Here is a 20,972-nt window from a genome sequence, read left to right on the forward strand (position 1 = left end):
AATAGTAACTACAATTAAAACTTAAAAAAATATTATATATAGTTCAATTTTTTATGTATTACTAAAAATGTAGAAGCATAATAATATTTTATAGACTATGTTATATTGTCGATTCTCGATCGGTATTTATGAATCTATATTTTATGTTTATCTATTATTGCAGTTCAATTGGATAACATTATTTAAATTAAAATAAATATGATACAAGTTATAAGTTTTACTAAATAAAATTTTCATAAAATAAAGAAACATATTATTATATGCATAATTCAATATAGCTCTGGGTTACCAAGGTTTATATAATAGGGAAATATGGTATTCCATAATACGACATCATATATAGTCAATATCTATATTAATATATACGATATAGACATTTTAATCATATTAAATCGGCATGGACACTCAATTATACGTATTATACTTTATGGGAAATATGCCATTGATCCCTTTCATGTTAGATTATTCCTCTTTTGGTTGCATATTTTGACTTTTTAACTTCATCTCCTGATTAAACATACGGAATGAAATATATATTTAATCAGTGTTTAAATTATAAAAAATTAAATAAAGATATAATACTTATCCCTAACCCCAATTGGGGGTACATAAACATAACCATTACCCACAACATAAAAATTGTGCAAAAATTACTTCCAAATAGACAGTTTGTTAACATATATAAATCATTATTACTATTCCTGAAATAGTCACTATCTTCGAATAATATATTAATGATTCATTCTATTCTTTATATTTTTTATTTTTTCTCTTAATTTTTGTTTTTGAAATTGTTTCCGAAATCCAAATAACGAATACTAATATAAAATGTTAAGGAACGTATGTTTTTTTGTTAATGTTTGCATTTATATAATGAAAATAATTTTTTAATTCCTTATTATTTACCTTATAAGAAATTCCTAAAAAAAATGCTATTGCACCAAATATTGATAAAACTATAAGTAAATTGTTTGCTATCGACGAACTTGATATATCTTCAGAATTTTGTCCAAAGCTTTGTACAGATCTTTGTTCAGAAATGTTTGTTGTTATCCCTGGAATGGGTGGAATATTGCTACATTTATTTTTTAAATTATTATAATCATTTAATAAAGTAGACAATAATTTATAATATGGACCATCTTCAGTAATATTATAATCTTCCTTAAGTTTTTTATATTCTTCAACAAATTCTTTAGCTTTTACCGAATGTTTATTGCAATCTGGATTGTTTTTATCAAAATCAGTATACATATTACATAAAATTTTAAATAAAACATAAATTTTAGACATTTTTTCATTAGAAATATCCATCAATTCTTTTTTTTCATCTATAAGATCCTTATAACTTTTATACTCTGTAACACCAGGTATAGACTTTTTATACCTATCATTATTTATAGTTGTACTATAAAAATATTGTATATTACTCATATTTTGTTCACTTTTCTTTAGGTTTAACATATAACTTAACCATAGAATAATATAATCAACAACATTTATATTATTTTGCGCAGAATACGATGACCCAGAACTTCCAAAGAATTGATTAAGCAAATAAAAAAATCCGGCATTAATTTTTTCGACATCATGATCACAACTATAACTATCACAATATCCATCTAAGAAATTTTCTTTTTTAAATTGATACTTATTATCACTGTCCAATTTATCAGGAAATTTATACCATACATTCTCGAACTTTTCACACTAGGAAACAATTTAAAAACATTTATTAGAAATGTATATTATTGAACATTTTATTAAAATAAAGTTTAATGATATTTAAATATAATACAATATCAAAAAATGTATAGGAAACTATTATTAAAAAATGCATATACCACTTTCTTATCCATTGTGATGAAATTTCATTTTATATTTGTAAATTGAGTAGAATCATGCTATTTTATATACGATGTCCCCAATATGTGACGCAAATACTTTAACCATATATATAACAACTGTCTTTAGTTAAATATATTATAACTTTTTAATAAATAAATTATTATACATAATAAAATAATATTATTAGTAAAGAAACGATATATTTTTGTTTATCATAATTAGCTAAATTACCTTAAATAGAGGGATGCTTAATACTGTTTTGGTTAAATATAAATATGATGCATTTTATACAGAAAATGACTATTATTAATAAAATATGGTATAACTTTATTATAAAAATAGATATACTTTTATAAATAATTTAAGTATGTTTGAACATAGAAAAGGAATATATGTATATCTTCTGTTTTAATGCTTTCAATTCTAAAACTTAAATATTGTATAAATATAAAAAATAATATTATTATTATAATACTTAAAAGTATATAAATAGTATTTTTTTTAAATATACTAAATATTTATATAGTTATTTCTAATACTATATACCATGTTTAATTAAAATTATATTATTTTCGAATTAAGTTGCATTGTTCCCTTTTTTAATTGCATATAAATAATTTTAATATTATTTTATTTAATATAGATAACTTTACAATCTATGTTAACGAGCCCAATAACATTATTTTTATTCTTATATAATTAAATTTAGAAATATACCTTATTAGATAATTTTATAATATATTTTGCACATCTTTCTCACGGTTTAAAACGACAATTAGCACTGAAACCGTATTTATATGCTTAAATAAGACTTTGAATGTATATTGTTTTTAAAATGGTACTTAGTAAATATTAAATATTAAAAAATTAATAAGTGTTGATGCAAATTTTAAAGTATAATAAAAAACTATGTGTAATTAGGTTGGTATATTTGCATTTTAGATAGGAGAGATAAGGGAAGTATGCTTTTTAAGACAGTTATGTAGGCATATAAGATTTACCTATTTTATATAGCTAATTATGTATTGTATTTCTTTAACATTAAACTTTCAATTAATGTATACATTAAAAATAACATAGAATTATTTTCTAAATATATATTTTGCTTTTATATTTTATAATAAACAATATTTAGTTCTATGATGAAAAACTATAAAATTATTAATATTATTTTTCTTGGTATTGTTAATTCTAATATTATCGCATTAATGTATACCTAAATAAATGTTATAATATTTCATTTTATCTTGCATGTATACAATTTTAGTCTTATTACAAGTTTAATAATATATATAATTAATTTATATCCACGTAGTATATCAATAAACATAATATATTAATCTCATATTATTATTGTTGGTACTAATGGTATATCAGTGTATAGTACAATGCGATAATTAATGCCCTCAAGGTAATACTTTAATCCAATTAGTATTTTCCTTGTTTTATTGTTTTAAAGTATAACGTTTTAGAACATAATATTTCGTAATAACAATATATTTAAATTATAAATTTAGAGTTTTTATATACATAATAACCTAATAAAAACATTATTAGTTCAAATTAATTATTACATTCATTTTCTGTATATTTTGCATTAATATATAATTGTATATATTTCCAAATTTAACATATTTCAGTTTTAGCCATTGGTACAATATTATATATATTAGAACAATAACGTTAATGTTATATACCAAGTTGTTTATAAGTATTATAACAAACTATAACATTAAATTATATTATATACTTATATTTTTTCATTTAACTATTTTAAAATTTAATTTATTTATACCTCAAAATATAAAATTTAAAAATTAATAGTGATTTATCTATTATTGTATCTTATGATAAATAAATTATGGCATATAAAGCAATTTCTATTCATATTAATTAATTTTAATAAAAATGTAAAGGAAATACAAAAAGAGAATATTAACTACAATAAAACTTAAAAAGTGTTGTATATAGTGTATTTTTTATGTATTACTAAAAAATGTTAGAAGCGTAATAATATTTTATAGACAACGTTACATTGTCGATTTTCAATCGATATCCCATGCATCTATATTTTATGAATATATATTATATATTAGTAATATGTTCAATTAATCTTAAAAAAACATATATTAATATGAAGGTATATTATATTGTAAAGGGATATTCAGAATGGATTAAATTATAATTTTACCTTGATATGAAATATTACTATATAGTTTGGTTGGAAAGTTATAATTAAATCAAATATTAGTGGCACAAATTATAAGTTTTACTAAATAAAATATTTCATCAAATAAAGAAATGTATTGTGTAATGTATAATTCAATATAACTCTGGATTAACAATCTTTATATAATAGATAATAAAGGCTCTTATGCATGGTTAACCAAAAAATTGTAGTAATATATACAATGCGAAGTTATAATATTGTCACATTTAATATATATTAACGAATTATGTATAAGTATTATAACTTATAAAATGTTATGTACCCCCTTTTTTGGTTGAATATTTAGACACAATCTCGAAATTAAACATACGGGGATGGTAAATACATTTGATCAACATTTGCAAACCAATAAATATTATAAATTTATTCAAAATTAAATGAAATATTATATTTAACCCTAACCCAAACGTGGGGTCTACAAACATAATCTCAATCCTGACCCACAACATAAAAACTATATAAAAATTATGCAAAAATTACTTCGAAATAGACAATTTCTTAAAATATATCAACCATTATTACTATTCCTGGAATAATCACTACTCTTCGAATAATATATTAATAATTAGTTTATTCTTTATTTTTTTAGCTTTTTTCTTAAATGTTGTTTTTGAGATCGTTTCCGAAATCCAAATAGCGAATACTAATATAAAAATTTTAAAAAATACATAATTTATTTATATTCACAAATTACTAAGTGCTGAATATATATTTTTAATTGACTTATTATTTACCTTATAAGAAATTCCCAATAAAATTGATACTGCAACAAATATAAATGTAATTGAAGTTAGTGTGCTTTTTATTACTGATCTTCGTGAAAAAGTTGGAAGAGATGGGAAATTGATAGATTTATCAGAATTACATTTGCTTTTTAAAATATTATAATCATTTGATAATGTAGACAATATTTGATTATATGGACTGTCTTTAGTATTATTATTATCTTCATTAAGTTCTTTATATTTTTCAATAAATTCTTTAGCTTTTTCTGAATATGTCTTGCAATCTGGATCGTCATCATTAAATTCATTATACATGTTACATAATGATTTTAATGCATTATAAAATTTAGATATAACGTTCTTATTTATATTCATCAAATATTGTTTTTTATCTATAAGATCCTTATAACTCTTATAATCATTAACATCATTTATTTCCTTGATATACTTCTCACCATTCTTTATATATTTATCATAAAAATCATTTATATTGGTGATTCCCTCATGTGATTTTAGGCTTAACATATAACTTAACCATATGATAATGTATTCAACAATGTTGATATTACTTTGTGCATTATTCACAAACGAAGAATTATTCCCAAAACTTTTCTCAAACAACCATAAACATATTCCATTAACTTTATCGAGCTCAGTCTTACAATTATTATTACAATATGAATTGAAAAGTTCATCACCATTAAATTTATAGTTTCCATTAGTCAATGTATCGGGAAAATCAATCCATACATTATTGAGCCTTTCACACTAAGAAAACGTTTAAAAAAGTATAATAAAAATACGCGTTAATGAAACTCTTATAAAATAAAGTTTAATGATATTTATATATAATACGATATCAAAACATGTAAAGAAAATTATTATTATTATTATTAAAAAATGCATATACCATAAATTCAGCCATTGTTCCGAAATTTTATTTTTGATTTGCAAATTGAGTAAAATCATGATGTTTTATATATATTGCCCCCAATATGTGACGCAAATACTTTAACCCTATATATAACAATCGTCTATAGTTAAATATATTATATGTTTTTCAATAATTAAATTAATATTTAATAACAAAATCATATTATTACTAAAGAAACGTTACATTTATCTTTATAATAGTTAGCTAAATTATCTTAAATAGAAGGTGCTTAGTACACTTTTGCCATATGTATATATGATGCATTTTATACAAAAAATGCTATTCTTAGTAACACTGGTATAACATTATTATAAAAATTAATATACTTTATAAATAATTTAAAGTATGTTTGACCATCGAAAAGATATATATTTATATCTTATGTTTTAATGATTGCCATTCTAAAATTTAAATACTTTATAAATTTAAAAAATATAAAATTATATTATTACTATAATCCTTAAAAGTATATAAATAGTCATTTAATAAGATAAATTAAATTTTTATATACTTGTTTCTTATAATATATAATATAGTTTTTTCTAAAATTATAGAATTTTCAAATTAAGTTATGTTACTTATATCTCTATGCAAATTATATAAATTTATATTGTTTTTAATGAATGTATATAAATTCATAATTCATTTTAATGATTTCTATAACTTTATTTTTATTCCTATATACTTAAATTTAGAAATATTCTTTATTGAGTAATTTTATAATACACTTTGCATATTTTTCCACTGTTAAAACGACAATTAGCGCTGAATCCGTATTTATAAGCTTAAATATGTTTTTATATGTAGATTTTTTTTAAAATAATACATAGTAAATATTAAATATATAACATATAAATAAATATTGATGCAAATTTTAAAGTATAATAGAAAAATATGTTTAATTAGGTTGTTATATTACCCTTTAAGAAGAAAAAGATAATATATATCTGCTCTTTTAATATTTAAATTTATATAAATATTCGTTAAATGTTCTGAATTGTTCATTTTTACCTTATATAATCTATTGTTATAGTTATTAATGCATATACATTCAAATAATTTATTAAAAATTATATACTTTATTAATTCTATGATAAAACAATGCTGTTTGTTATTAAAGATGGTTCATTAAATAATTATAATATAATATGCGTTCATATGAAATAATAAAATGAAATTTAACATTAAATGATCCTTTAACCTTTTCTCCATTGATTCAGTTTTTTATAATATAAAACCACATATTCCGAATTGATCTTTAACAATAATATAAAATTGATATCTTTATAATGCATTATTATATATCATTGATTTTTTATTTCATAACACAGCTTTTAATATAGGAAATATCCACTTTTATATTTTTTTTACTGAATATGCATAAAAAACAATTATATTTTGCAATGTATGATAGAGACGTAGAGGGTCACTGTTTATATTTTTTAAAAATATTATTATGAATTTTTTCAATAATAAATTATTTTATAAAATATATTTTTTTTATTCATTCATTATATTATTAATTATTTTATTCTTATAATTTTAGAGAAATATTATAATGGAAATAAAATGAATTGATTAAACAACATCGTTTTATATAGATTATTAAAATACATATATTTATATTATAATATTACACATATATATTTTTTGATGATACTTATGAGTTTATTTACCTATAATAATAAACGAATTTACTTATTTGTTATTTTTAATATTTATATTGAATTTTAAAGTCAGAATCATAAACATCTGACCTTTGGTTATTTAACAAAAAATATAAGACATTAATTAAATTTATAATTCTAAAGAATTGTGATTTCTTTATAAACAAAAAAAATTAAAAAAAAATAAATTAATAAATGATACAGAATAGGCCTGCATAAGTTGGTACATATTTAACTATGGAGATTTTTCCACATAAACGGAATTTATTGATTTTTTAGTCTGTTTTTTTTGATTAGATGAATTTATAATTATTTGCATTTTATTTTTTTTCATCAGTTGAGTTTATAACCTCTTTCATGTTTTTTTTTCTTCAATTCCTTTCTCCATCCAAATGGCAAATACTAAAATAAAAATAGTAAAAATATATAATATTTGATAGTGAAGAAATATTTTAAAAATTGTATACTTCATAACTTTCTTTTTATTTACCTTGTACATAATTCATAAAATAATGTGTGTAAAATAAATATACCTTTAACGTAACTTCTTTCCCTTATATATATTTCCTCCAAATACCATTTTATACTTTTATTTCATTCAAATCCATTCCTATATCACTTACTTCATTTATCATTTTGTTCAGTTGTCACTGAGGGAGGAAATCATAATAATTATTTTCTTCCAATTCCCTCTCTCCTTAATTTCTCATATTAAATGCTGTAATTATTTAAATCAACCTTTTCTTCTAGGACCAAATCGATGCTTTGAAATCATCTTTTTATATCGATTCAATATTCGATAAATTCCCCCATAAACCAATACCCCCAAATTAACAATAAAATACAAAAAGACTTAGTTAAACACATTTACCATTAAGTTATATTAACAAAAAATCAAATTCTTATTTGCCAAAATATATTATTTTATTCGTTCCTTTTCATAGTCATTTTCATCCTTATTTTTTCTCTTACATATTTAGACCTAATATGAGTCTTAATAATTATAACCTATCCTATACATATTTTTAATAATTTATTTCCTATATATATTTAAAACAATTCTTTAAACTAATAAATGTTATCAAATTATAAAAAATTAAATTCAAAATTAAATGCAATATAACACATAACCCTAACCCGAATATGGGTTTCACAACATAAACACTTTTTAAAAATTATACAAAAACAGTATAAAATTATTATAACTATACATATATAACATCATATATTATTGGTTATATTATTCTTATAGACCCAATAATTATCTTCAAAAATTATGGTGAAAAATTATTTATTTTCAAATAGACAATTTCTTAACATATATCAATCATTATTACTATTCCTGAGATAGTCATTACTCTTCGAATCTTATATTAATTATCCATTTTCTTCTTTATTTTTTTATCTTTTCTCTTAAATGTTGTTTTTGGGTTCGTTTCCGAAATCCAAATAACGAATACTAATATAAAAATGGTAAACATATTATATATTTTTTGATAATCGCATATAAGTAATCACGTAAATAATTTATAAATTCCTTATTATTTACCTTATAAAAAATTCCCAAGAATATTGGTATTGCAACAATTATCGATAAAACTGGAATTAATTTGTTTTTTATCGACGAACTTGATGATGTAACATCAGAACTCAGCTCAAAACTCGGTTCAGAACTTTGTAAATTTTTCTTTGTTGTGTTTATCGGTGAAAGGGGTGGAATATCGTTACAATCAACGCTATTATCATTACAATAATTTTTAAAATTATGATAATCATTTGATAATGTAGACAATACTTGATAATAGGGACTATCTTTATTAATATTAGGATTTTTGTTAAGTTCATCATATGTTTTAACAAATTCATTAGCATTTTCTAAACATTTCTCACATTTTGAGTTTTCTGCAAGAAGTTCAGTATACATGTTACATAATGATTTAAATGCATCATAAAATTTAGACCTATACTCCCAATTAATACTCATCAATTCCTTTTTTTTATCTATGATATCCTTATAATTTGTGTATCCTGTTATTTTTTGTAATGAGTCACTACAATCTTTACCAGCATTATCACAATTAGTATAATACGTATTATTTTCTATATAATTAGTATAAAAGTCATTAAAATTCTTGATTTTTTTATCATTTTTTAGGTTTAACATATAACTTAACCATATAATAATGTATTCAGCCATGTTGATATTATATTTATTTTTCAAAAGTAATTGATCGAACAACCATAGACAAGCACCATTTATCTTATCAAGATCATTCTTACATCCTGTTCCATCTGATTTTCCATTAGAGCAATAATTCTTAATGTTCCCTAATTTATGAATATCACTAGTTGTATGTTTGCTTAAGTCATCGGGTAAATAGCTTCTCAAGTTATTAAACCTCATACACTAAGAAAACATTTTAAAAAGTATAATAAAAATATATGTTAATGAAACTGTTATAAAATAAAATTTAATAAAATTTATAAGTAATATAACATCGAAAAATATAAGGAAAAGCAAATTTGATTAAAAAATTTATATACCAGGGTATAATCCATTGTAATTTTATTTTGTTTATAATATGTAGATTATGTAACATATTATTTTATATTTTTTACGCTTAATAAATGACAAAATAATTGAACTATAATATAAAACTATCTGTAATTGATCATGTTATTATCATTTTTAATATTAATTTAAAGATAATATGAAACAATATATAATTTATTGTAGTTAGATAATTGCCTTATTTAGGGGGGGTGTTTAATACATTTTTTACCATATGTATATATAATACAATTTTACATAAATGGTTGTCCTTAATAACACTCATATGAACATTATTATAAAAATTAAAGCAACTTTGTAACGAATTAAAAATATATCTTCTTATACATATTCTTTAATATAGAAAATAAACGTCATATCTTTTGTTTTAATAAATGGTACCCCAAAACTAACATACTGAAAAAATCGAAACAATTAAGAAACCCATTATTACTATAATCCTTAAAAGTATATAAATAGTTATTTAATAAGATAGATTAATTTTTTATATACTTGTTTCTTATAACATATAATACAGACTTTTCTAGAATTATAACATTTACAAAATAAGTTGCATTGTTCACTTTTTTAATTGCATATACATAAATTTGTATTGTTTTTATTTAATATATATTCATTCGAATAATATTTAACATTTTCAATAACTTTATTTTTATTCCTACATATTTCATTTTAGAAATATACTATATTGGGTAATTTTATGATATATTTTGCCATCCTTTCCATTCTTTAAAATAACAATTAGCAATGAACCCATACTTATTATGCTATTTAAAATCTTATATAAGTATTTAAATGTAAATTGTTTTTAAAATAATAAATAGTAAATATTAAACATTTACTATGCCTTTCTTTTAATATTAATTATATAACATATAAATAAGTATTGATGCAATTTTAAAGTATAATATAAAACTAGGTTTGATTAGGTTGTCATATTGACCTTTAAGAGAAGAGAGATAAGATATATTTTCTTTTTTAATATATAAATTTAGATAAATATTTGCTAACAGTTCTACATTGTTCATTTTTATCTTATATGTTTTATTGTTATAGTTATTAATGTATATACAATCAAATAATTTATTAAAAAATCTATATTTTATTAATTCTATGATAATGTAATGTTGTTTTAAATTAAAAAATTATTATTCAATAAAAACTAATAATATAATACGCGTTGATATGGAGTAATAAAATGTCATTTAACATGAATTGAGACTTTATCCTTTTCTCTATTATCCAGTTTTTAAAAATATAAAACTACATAGCTCAATTTGGGTCTTTAACAAATATATAAAATTGATACTTTATAATGTATTATATGTCTTTTCGATAATATTAATGTTTAATTATATGAAGTTTCCACAATAAAACAATATTTCAATATTAATTATTGATATTTTACTAAATTATATGTATAGTCATAATAATTACGCATTTTATCTATCATATTATTTATAATTATTAGAACAAAATATGACACTCAATTTTATTAATATACTATATTTAATTTTTTAACTATTTTAAATATAATATATTTCCAAATTATATATACTTCAAAACTATGAATTTAAAAATTTATTGTATAACGAACCTATTGTTATATCCTATGATAAATAAACTAAAGCGCATAAAGCAACTTCTATTATTACTAATTTTAATACAAATGTAAAATGCAAAAAGAGAATAACAACTACAATTAAAATTTCAAAATATGTTAGAAGCATAACAATCTTTTATAGATAATGTTGCGTTGTCGATTCTCGATCGATATTTATGAATATATATTTTATGAATATCTATTATTACAGTTCAATTGGAGTAATATAATTTAAATCAAAATAATAGTGACACTGCTTATAAGTTTTACTAAATAAAATTTTCATAAAATAAAGAAACATATTATGATATACATAATTCAATATAGTTATGGGTTATCAAGGCTTATATAATAGGCAATTATGATATTCCATAATACAACTTCATATATAATCAATATTTATATTGTATATATTATACTTTATGGAAAATATGGTATTGGCCCCTTTCATATTAGATTATTCCCCTTTTGGTTGTATATTTTGACTTTTGAACCTCACATTGTGATTAAAGATACAGAAATGGTACATTTTAATTAGTGTTCAAATTATAAAAAATTAAATGCAATATAATACTTAGCCCTAACCCCAATATGGGTTCCACAACATAAAAACTATATAAAAATTATGCAAAAATTACTTCCCAATAAACAGCTTCTTAACATATATCAACCTTTATTACTATTCCTGGAATAATCACTACTCTTCGAATAATATATTAATGATCCATTTTCTTTACTTTTTTAGCTGTTCTCTTAAATATTGTTTTTGAGCTCTTTTCCGTAATACAAATAACGAACACTAATATAAAATTTTAAGAAGTGTACGATTTTTTTGTTAACTTTTACATATATTTAATGAAAATAATTTTTAAATTTCTTATTATTTACCTTAAAAAAAATTCCCAAAAAGATTGTTATTGCACTGAATATTAATAAAGCTAGAATTAATTTTTTTACTATCGAGAAGCTTGGTGTATCATCACAAATTTTTTCATAACTTTGCATACCATTTTCTGCTGTTTCTGTCGGGGTAAGGGGTGGAATATTGTTACAATCAATGCTATTACTATCACAATACTGTTTTAAATTAATATAATCATTTGATAATGTAGACAATACTTGATAATAGGAGTCATCTTCAGTATTATCAGAATATTTACTAAGTTCATTATATTTTTCAACAAATTTTTTAGCATTTTCTAAAGATTCCTTAGATATTGTGTTTTTTTCATTAAATTCAGTATACACGTTACATAATAGTTTAAATGCATCATAAAATTTAGACATCTTTTCAATATTAGTACTCAACAATCCCTTTCTTACATTTATGATTTCCTTATAATTGTTATATCCTGTATTACTATTTAATGAACCACTACAATCTTGACCACCTTGTTTACAATCAGTATAATGCGTATTATTTTCTATACATTTTTTGTAAAAATCATTTAGATCCGTGATTTCTTCATACGTCTTTTGATTTAGTTTATAACTTAACCATATGATAATGTATGGAACAGTATTGGTATTTTTTTTATTTTCCAAAAACAATTGCTCAAACAACCATAAACATCCAGCCTTAATTTTATCGAGATCTGTCTCACATTCTGTTTCCTCTGATTCTTTATTAGAGCAGTAATACTTAATGTTCTCTAAATTATGAATATCATTACTTATAGATGTGTTTGATTCATCGGGTATATAGTTTCTCAATGTATCAAACTGTTCACACTAAGAAAACATTTAAAAAAGTATAATAAAAATATATGTTAATGAAATTTATAGATTATATAATATCGACAAATAAAAGCAAATTTTATTAAAAAATGCAGATACCAGGTCATAATCCATTGTAATTTTATTTTGTTTATAATATGTAGATTATGTAACATCATATTATTTTATATTTTTTACGCTTAATAAATGACAAAATAATTGAAGATTAATATAAAATTGTCTATGGTTAAACATTTTATTATCATTTTTAATATTAATTTAAAGATAATATGGAACAATATAATAACTTTACGGTAGTTAGATAAATTATCGTATTTTGGGGATGTTTAATACATGTTTTACTATGTGTATAGATACAATTTTACATAAATTGTTATCCTTAATAACACTCATATGAGCATTATTATAAAAATTAAAGCAACAATGTAACGAATTAAAAATACATCTCTTATACATATCCTTTAATATGGAAAATAACCAACACCATATCTTTTGTTTTAATATACTGCAAAAATCGAAACAATTAAGAAACCCATTATTACTATAATCCTTAAAGTATATAAATAGTTATTTTTTAAAATATATTAAATACATATATACTTGTTTCTAATACTATATACAATGTTTTATTAAAATTATAGTATTTTCAAAATAAATTGCATATACTTAAATTTATATTGTTTTTATTTAATATATATTCATTCCAATTATAGTTAACATTTTCAATGACTTTATTTTTATTCTTACACATTCCGTTTTATAAATATACTTTATTGGGTAATTTTATAATATATTTTGTCATCCTTTCCATTTTTTAAAACACCAATTAACGCTGAACCCGTATTTATAAGCTTAAATAGCTCTTTGAATGTAAATAATTTTTAAAATAATGCTTAGTAAATATTAAACATATATACCTACTGATGATATTTTAAAGTATAATATAAAACTATGTTTAATTAGGTTCTTATATTGCACTTTGATATGAGAGAGATAAGATATATTAGCTCTTTAATATATATATTTCGCTAAATATTATACATAATTTTATCTTATATATTCTACTGTTATAGTTAATGTATATCGTTCAAATAATTTATTAAAAATTCTATATTTTATTAATTCTATGGTAAAACAATTATAATATAATACAAGTTAGTATGGAATAATAAAATGATATTTAACACGAATTGAGTATTTAACAGTTTCTTTATTTATCTATTTTTTTGAATATAAAACCACATATTCAAAATTGGACCTTTAACAAAAACATAACATTAATACCCTTATAATGTATTATTATTTGCCTTCTCTATAAAATTAATATCAGTATTTAATTATAAGAAGGTTTCACAATATAACAATATTTCAATATTAGTTATTGAATAATATTTTACCAGTTTATACGTATAGGTATATAATATTACGTTATTCTATTTATCATATTATTTATAATTATTAAAACAAAATATGATAAAAAATTTATTAATATACATATATTTTATTTTTTAACTATTTTAAAATATAATTTATTTATACCTCAAAACTATAAAGTTCAAAATTAATAGTGATTAATCCAATAGTATACCTTTATAGTAAATAAATTAATGTATATATTAATAACTCTATTATTTGAATTTAAAACTTTATCATAAAATAAAACTATATATAATCGAAAATTAAAAGGATAGTATAAATATATCTATAATTTAATTTTTTACTAATATGCATATTTTTATTGATTATTAAAAATGTTAGGTGCATAAAACATCTTTTATAGATAATGTTGTATTGTCGATTCTCGATCGATATTTTATGAACATCTATTATTACAGTTCAGTTGTATAACATGATTTAAATTAAAATAAATATGATACAAGTTATAAGTTTTACTAAATAATATTTTCATAAAATAAAAAAACATATTATGATATGCATAATTCAATATAGTCCCTGATTAACAAGTTTAATGTAATAGTCAATTATGATATTCAATAATATGAATTCATATATAATCAATATCTATATTAATATATGCAATATAGACATTTTATTTTAATCATATTAAATCGGTATAAACACACAATTGTATATATTATACTTTATGGGGAATATGGTATGTGACCTCTTTCATATTATATTATTCCCCTTTTGGTTGCATATTTTGACTTTTTAACTTCATCTTCTGATTAAACATACGAAATGATACATATATTAAATTAGTGTTTAAATTATAAAAAATTAAATAAAGATGTAATATTTGGCCCTAACCCGAATATGGGTTCCACAAACATAACTTCAACCCCCACAACATAAAAACTATATAAAAATTACTTCCCAATAGACAGTTTGTTAACATATATGAATCATTATTACTATTCGTGAAATAATCACTACTCTTCGTATCATATATTAATTATTTATTTTCTTCTTTATATTTTTTATTTTTTCTCTTATTTGTTGTTTTTTAAATCGTTTCCGAAATCCAAATAACGAATACTAATATAAAATGTTAAGAAGCATACGGTTGTTCATTAATGTTTGCATATATATAATATTTTTTTTTAATTCCTTATTATTACCTTATAAGAAATTCCTAAAAAAAATGCTATTGCACCAAATATCGATAAAACTGTAAATAATTTGTTTCCTATCGACGAACTTGATGTATCTCCAGATATTTGTTCAAGAATTAAATGAGAACTTTGTACACATTTTTCTGATTTTTCTATCGTTGGAAGGGGTGAAGAATTGCAACTTTGAATATCATCATATTTCTTTTTAAAATTATCATAATCATTTGATAAAGTACACAATAGTTTATTACAGGAACTATCATTAGTAATACTAGAATTTCCATTAAGTTCATTATATTTTTCAACAAATTCATTAGCTTTTTCCAAACATTTTTTGCAATTTAACGTGTTTTCATCAAAATCAGTATACATTTCACATAATAATTTAAATGCATTATATAATTCAGATATAATCTTATTATCCATATCATCATTCGTTAAAGTATGTCTATTTTCTATAATATCCTTAAAATTACTACAACCTTTAACATGGTCTACAGTACTTTTATACTTGAAATCACTTTTTATAAACGTAGTATAAAAATGTTTTAGACTGTTTTTATCTGGATTGCTCTTTAGGCTTAACATATAAATTAACCATATCATAATATAATCAACAAAATTTATATTATTTTTTGCCTTATTCGAAAGCCCAGAACTCCCAAAGAATTTATTAAGCAAAAATAAACATCCAGCATTAATTTTATCGAGAGGATGATCACGATCACATTTATTGTTAAAACAATAACCATTTAAAAAATTATCATCATTAAATTCATAATATTCACTATTTTTGGTCAATTTATCGGGGAAAACATCCCATACACTCTGAAAGCTTTCACACTAAGAAAACATTTAAAAACAGTTATTAGAAATGTATATTATTGAACATTTTATTAAAATAAAGTTTAATGATATTTAAATATAATACAATATCAAAACATGTAAAGGAAATTATTATTATTAACAAATGTATATACCACTTGCTTATTCATTATAATGGAATCTTATTTTGGATTTCTAAATTTAGTAGAATCATTCTGTTTTATATAGACTCACCCCAACATGTGACTCAAATACTTTAACCCTATATATAACAACTGTTTGTAGTTAAATATATTATAAGTTTTTCAATAATTAAATTAATATAAAATAATAATACAGTAGTATTACTAAAATCATATTATACTTATTTTATGACAATTAGCTAAATTACCTTAAATAGAGGATTGATTAATACTGTTTTGATTAAATATAGATATGATGCATTTTATGCAAAAATTTTTATTCTTACTAACATATGGTATAACTTTATTATAAAAATGTATATACTTTTATAAATAATTTAAAGTATGTTTGAACATAAAAAAGAAATATATTTATATTTTCTGTTTTAATGATTGCCCTTCTAAAACTTAAATACTGTATATAACTAAAAAATAAAAAATTATATTATTACTATAATTCTTAAAAGTATGTAAATAGTAATTTTTTTAAGTATATTAAATATTTATATAATTGTTTCTAATATTATATAGTTTTTATTTTTATAAAATTATAACATTTATAAAATAAGTTGCATTGTTCCTTTTTTAATTGCATATACATAATTTTAATATTGTTTTTATTTAATATATATAAATTAAAAAATGATTTTAATGCATTAAATAGATTTGGTTTTATTCCTATATATTTCAATTTATAAATATACCTTATTAGGTAATTTTATAATATATTTTGCACATCTTTCTCACGGTTTAAAACGACAATTAGCACTGAAACCGTATTTATAAGCTTAAATAAGACTGTTAATGCATATTGTTTTTATAATCATACTTATTAAATATTAAATATATGACACATAAATTAGTATTGATACAAATTTTAAATTATAATAGAAAAATATATGTATTAGATTGGTATATTGCACTTTGAGGGGAGAGATAAGGGAAGTATGCTTTTTTAAGACAAGTATGTAGTCATATAAGATTTATTTATTCTACATATTTTAATTATATTTTCTACCTTTAAAACTTTCAATTAATGTACATATTAAAATTAATCATTAATAATGACTTAGAATTATTTTCTAAATATATAATTTGCTTTTATATTTTATAATAAACTATATTTAGCTTTATGATGAAAAACTATATTTTTAAGTAAACTATAGAATTATTAATATTATTTTGCTTGGTAATGTTAATTCTAATATTATCGCATGAATACATACTTAAATAAATGTTATAATATTTCATTTTATCTTGTATGCATACAATTTTATTTTTATTACAAGTTTAATAATATATATAATTAATATATATCAACGTATTCGAATCAAATGAATTTAATGATTTGTTCGTATTTAATACTTTATCTATTGTTATTAATATTATTATTACTGCTACATCACTGTATAGTACAACGGAATAATTAATGCGCTTAATCAAAATGCTTTAAATCAATTAGTAATTTTTTTGTTTCATTGTTTTAAAGTATACTATTTAGAACATATTATTTAGCAATAACAATATATTTAAATTATAAATTTAGAGTTTTTATATAATAACCTAATAGAAATATTATTAATTCAAATTAAATTAATTATTACATACCATTATACTTTGCATTAATATGTAATTGTATATGTTTCACAAAATTAACATATTTCAGTTTTAGTCATTTATACAATATTATATATATTAGAACAATAACGTTTAATTTCATGTAATATATTGTTTATAAGCATTATATCAAACTATAACATTAAATTTTATTATGTACTTATATTTTATTTTTTAACTATTTTAAAATATAATATATTTATACCTCAAAATATAAAGTTTAAAAATTAATTGTGATTAATATAATTCTACCTTTATGATAAATTAAAGCGTATAAATAAACTTCTATTAATACAAATGTAAAATACAAGAGAATAGTAACTACAATTAAAACTTAAAAAATGTTAGAAGCTTAATAATATTTTATAGACAATGTTATATTGTCGATTCTCGGTCGATATTCCATGCATCTATATTTTATGAATATATATTATTACAGTTATGTTGGCGTAATATAATTTAAACTAAAATAAATATGATACAAATAATAAGTTTTACTAAATAAAATTTTCATCAAATAAAGAAACATTGCGTTATAAATTATTCGATATAGTAATTATTAACAAATTTTATATATAGACAATTATGATGTTGAATAATACGAATTAATATATGCAATATAAACATTTTTTTTTAATAATATTAAATCGGCATGAACACTCAATTATATATATTATAACTTATAAAATATGTTATGTAACCCCTTCCACATTAATGGTTATATCCACTTTTTGGTTGCATATTTAGACTTTATATGTGATTAAACATACGGAATGATACATATATTAAATTAGTATTTAAGTTATAAAAAATTAAATGCAATGTAATACTTAGCCCTAACCCGAATACGGGTTCCATAAACATAACCCTGACCCTATAACTTAAAAACAATATAAAAACTATGATCAAAAATTACTCCCCAATAGACAGTTTCTTAAAATACATCAATCTGCATACTCGGAATAATTTATTAATGATCCATTTTCTTCTTTATTTTTTTAGCTTTTCTCTTAATTTTTGTTTTTGAAATCGTTTCCGAAATCCAAATAACGAATACTAATATAAAATGTTAAGAAGCATACGTTTTCTTTGTTAATGTTTGCATATATATAATATTTTTTTTTAATTCCTTATTATTACCTTATAAGCAATTCCCAAGAACATTGGTATTGCAACTAATATCGATAAAATTGGAATTAATTTATTTACTAGTGATGATTCTGATAATGTAATGTTAGAACTTAGGGTTGTTTCAGTGTCTAATTTATCTGATCCACTCGATGTTTCAGTTGTTTTAATTTCTTTAGGAACTTCTTGATTAACTTGTTGGGGTGTTTTTTTTGTTGGTAATGGAGGACGGTTTATTGGTGTATTATTAAGAAGTGTGTAGTCTCCAAAATTATCATAACATTTGGATAAAACACTTAATACTTTACTGTATGAACTATCGTCAATATTATTATCATTATCATTAAGGAGTTTTCCATATTCTTCACCAAATTTATTAGCATAATCTAAAATTTTGCTACTATTTTTACCATTATAAGCAGTATTCATATTACATAATAATTTAAGCAATTCATAAAATTTAGACATATGATTAATATTAATATCCATATATTCCTTTATTTCATCTAAAATTTTAATATAACTGTCATATGTTTCATCATTAGGCTTATGGGTAGCGTACTCTGTGCTATTTTGTATATAATTAGTATAAAAATCGCTTAATTTGGTGGTCGCATGTTCTGTTTTTTGATTTAATTTATAGCTTAACCATATCATAACACATACAGTCGCATCCTTATAAGTATTATGATAAAGTGAAATACCAGCTTTACCGAAAAATTGATTAAATAACCATAAACAACCAGCGTTAAGTATATCGGTATCAGCAACACAACTATTACTAGGACAATATTTCTTAAATGTTCCATTATTAAAATCATATTTATATTCTTTCAACCCATCGCGAAAAAACTTCCAAAAAGTATCAAACTCTTCGCACTAAGAAACCATTTTAAAAAATCAAATAAAAAAATTCTATTAAATGAACTTATTATTAATTTATAGATAATAAAATATCAAAAATGTGTAATAACAAACATTTATATTCAATAAATTATATGTACCACATTATTAATTGACATATTGGAATTTTATTTTTGAACCATAAATTAAGTACATCATATCAATTTCATATATACTACATCAAAATAGAGGACGTAAACTTGGATTCTATATATAAAAATTATCTGTAGTTAATCGCATTTTATTTTTAGTATAAATTAAAAATGAATATAAAGTAATAATACAATAATAAGACCATAGTAAGTTTATATATATTTTATTGAAATTAGCTAAATTTCCTTAAATTGCAGATATTTAATACATTTTGGTCATATGTATAACATAATTTATACTTAGATTCATGATTATTAATAATATCCATTATA

The 20,972-nt window shown here is 20.6% G+C and overlaps 6 protein-coding genes across 6 annotated transcripts; all 6 read right to left on the reverse strand.

The window, feature by feature from the left end:
* Positions 1 to 731: 731 nt before the first annotated feature.
* Positions 732 to 1,859, reverse strand: PY17X_1200087 (PIR protein; the record flags this gene model as incomplete). The annotated part of the gene is made up of 3 exons (XM_022957452.1): positions 732 to 818; positions 907 to 1,710; positions 1,845 to 1,859. The coding sequence occupies 3 exons, from the start codon at positions 1,857 to 1,859 to the stop codon at positions 732 to 734; spliced, it is 906 nt and encodes a 301-aa protein (XP_022811103.1).
* Positions 1,860 to 4,655: 2,796 nt separating this feature from the next.
* On the reverse strand, positions 4,656 to 5,728 carry PY17X_1200093 (PIR protein; the record flags this gene model as incomplete). Its single annotated transcript, XM_022955888.2, has 3 exons — positions 4,656 to 4,721; positions 4,813 to 5,571; positions 5,714 to 5,728. 3 exons carry the CDS (start codon positions 5,726 to 5,728, stop codon positions 4,656 to 4,658), a joined length of 840 nt encoding a protein of 279 aa, XP_022810677.2.
* A 3,069-nt stretch (positions 5,729 to 8,797) lies between these two features.
* On the reverse strand, positions 8,798 to 9,963 carry PY17X_1200097 (PIR protein; the record flags this gene model as incomplete). Its single annotated transcript, XM_022957458.1, has 3 exons — positions 8,798 to 8,863; positions 8,954 to 9,811; positions 9,949 to 9,963. 3 exons carry the CDS (start codon positions 9,961 to 9,963, stop codon positions 8,798 to 8,800), a joined length of 939 nt encoding a protein of 312 aa, XP_022810792.1.
* Positions 9,964 to 12,312: 2,349 nt separating this feature from the next.
* On the reverse strand, positions 12,313 to 13,430 carry PY17X_1200101 (PIR protein; the record flags this gene model as incomplete). The annotated part of the gene is made up of 3 exons (XM_022955777.1): positions 12,313 to 12,378; positions 12,468 to 13,310; positions 13,416 to 13,430. 3 exons carry the CDS (start codon positions 13,428 to 13,430, stop codon positions 12,313 to 12,315), a joined length of 924 nt encoding a protein of 307 aa, XP_022810904.1.
* A 2,298-nt stretch (positions 13,431 to 15,728) lies between these two features.
* On the reverse strand, positions 15,729 to 16,887 carry PY17X_1200111 (PIR protein; the record flags this gene model as incomplete). The annotated part of the gene is made up of 3 exons (XM_034637616.1): positions 15,729 to 15,815; positions 15,899 to 16,735; positions 16,873 to 16,887. The coding sequence occupies 3 exons, from the start codon at positions 16,885 to 16,887 to the stop codon at positions 15,729 to 15,731; spliced, it is 939 nt and encodes a 312-aa protein (XP_034493564.1).
* A 2,619-nt stretch (positions 16,888 to 19,506) lies between these two features.
* Positions 19,507 to 20,666, reverse strand: PY17X_1200121 (PIR protein; the record flags this gene model as incomplete). Its single annotated transcript, XM_034637617.1, has 3 exons — positions 19,507 to 19,572; positions 19,657 to 20,523; positions 20,649 to 20,666. The coding sequence occupies 3 exons, from the start codon at positions 20,664 to 20,666 to the stop codon at positions 19,507 to 19,509; spliced, it is 951 nt and encodes a 316-aa protein (XP_034493565.1).
* Between the last annotated feature and the right edge of the window lie 306 nt (positions 20,667 to 20,972).

Source organism: Plasmodium yoelii (genome assembly GCF_900002385.2).
Source record: "Plasmodium yoelii strain 17X genome assembly, chromosome: 12".
NCBI lineage: Eukaryota > Apicomplexa > Aconoidasida > Haemosporida > Plasmodiidae > Plasmodium > Plasmodium yoelii.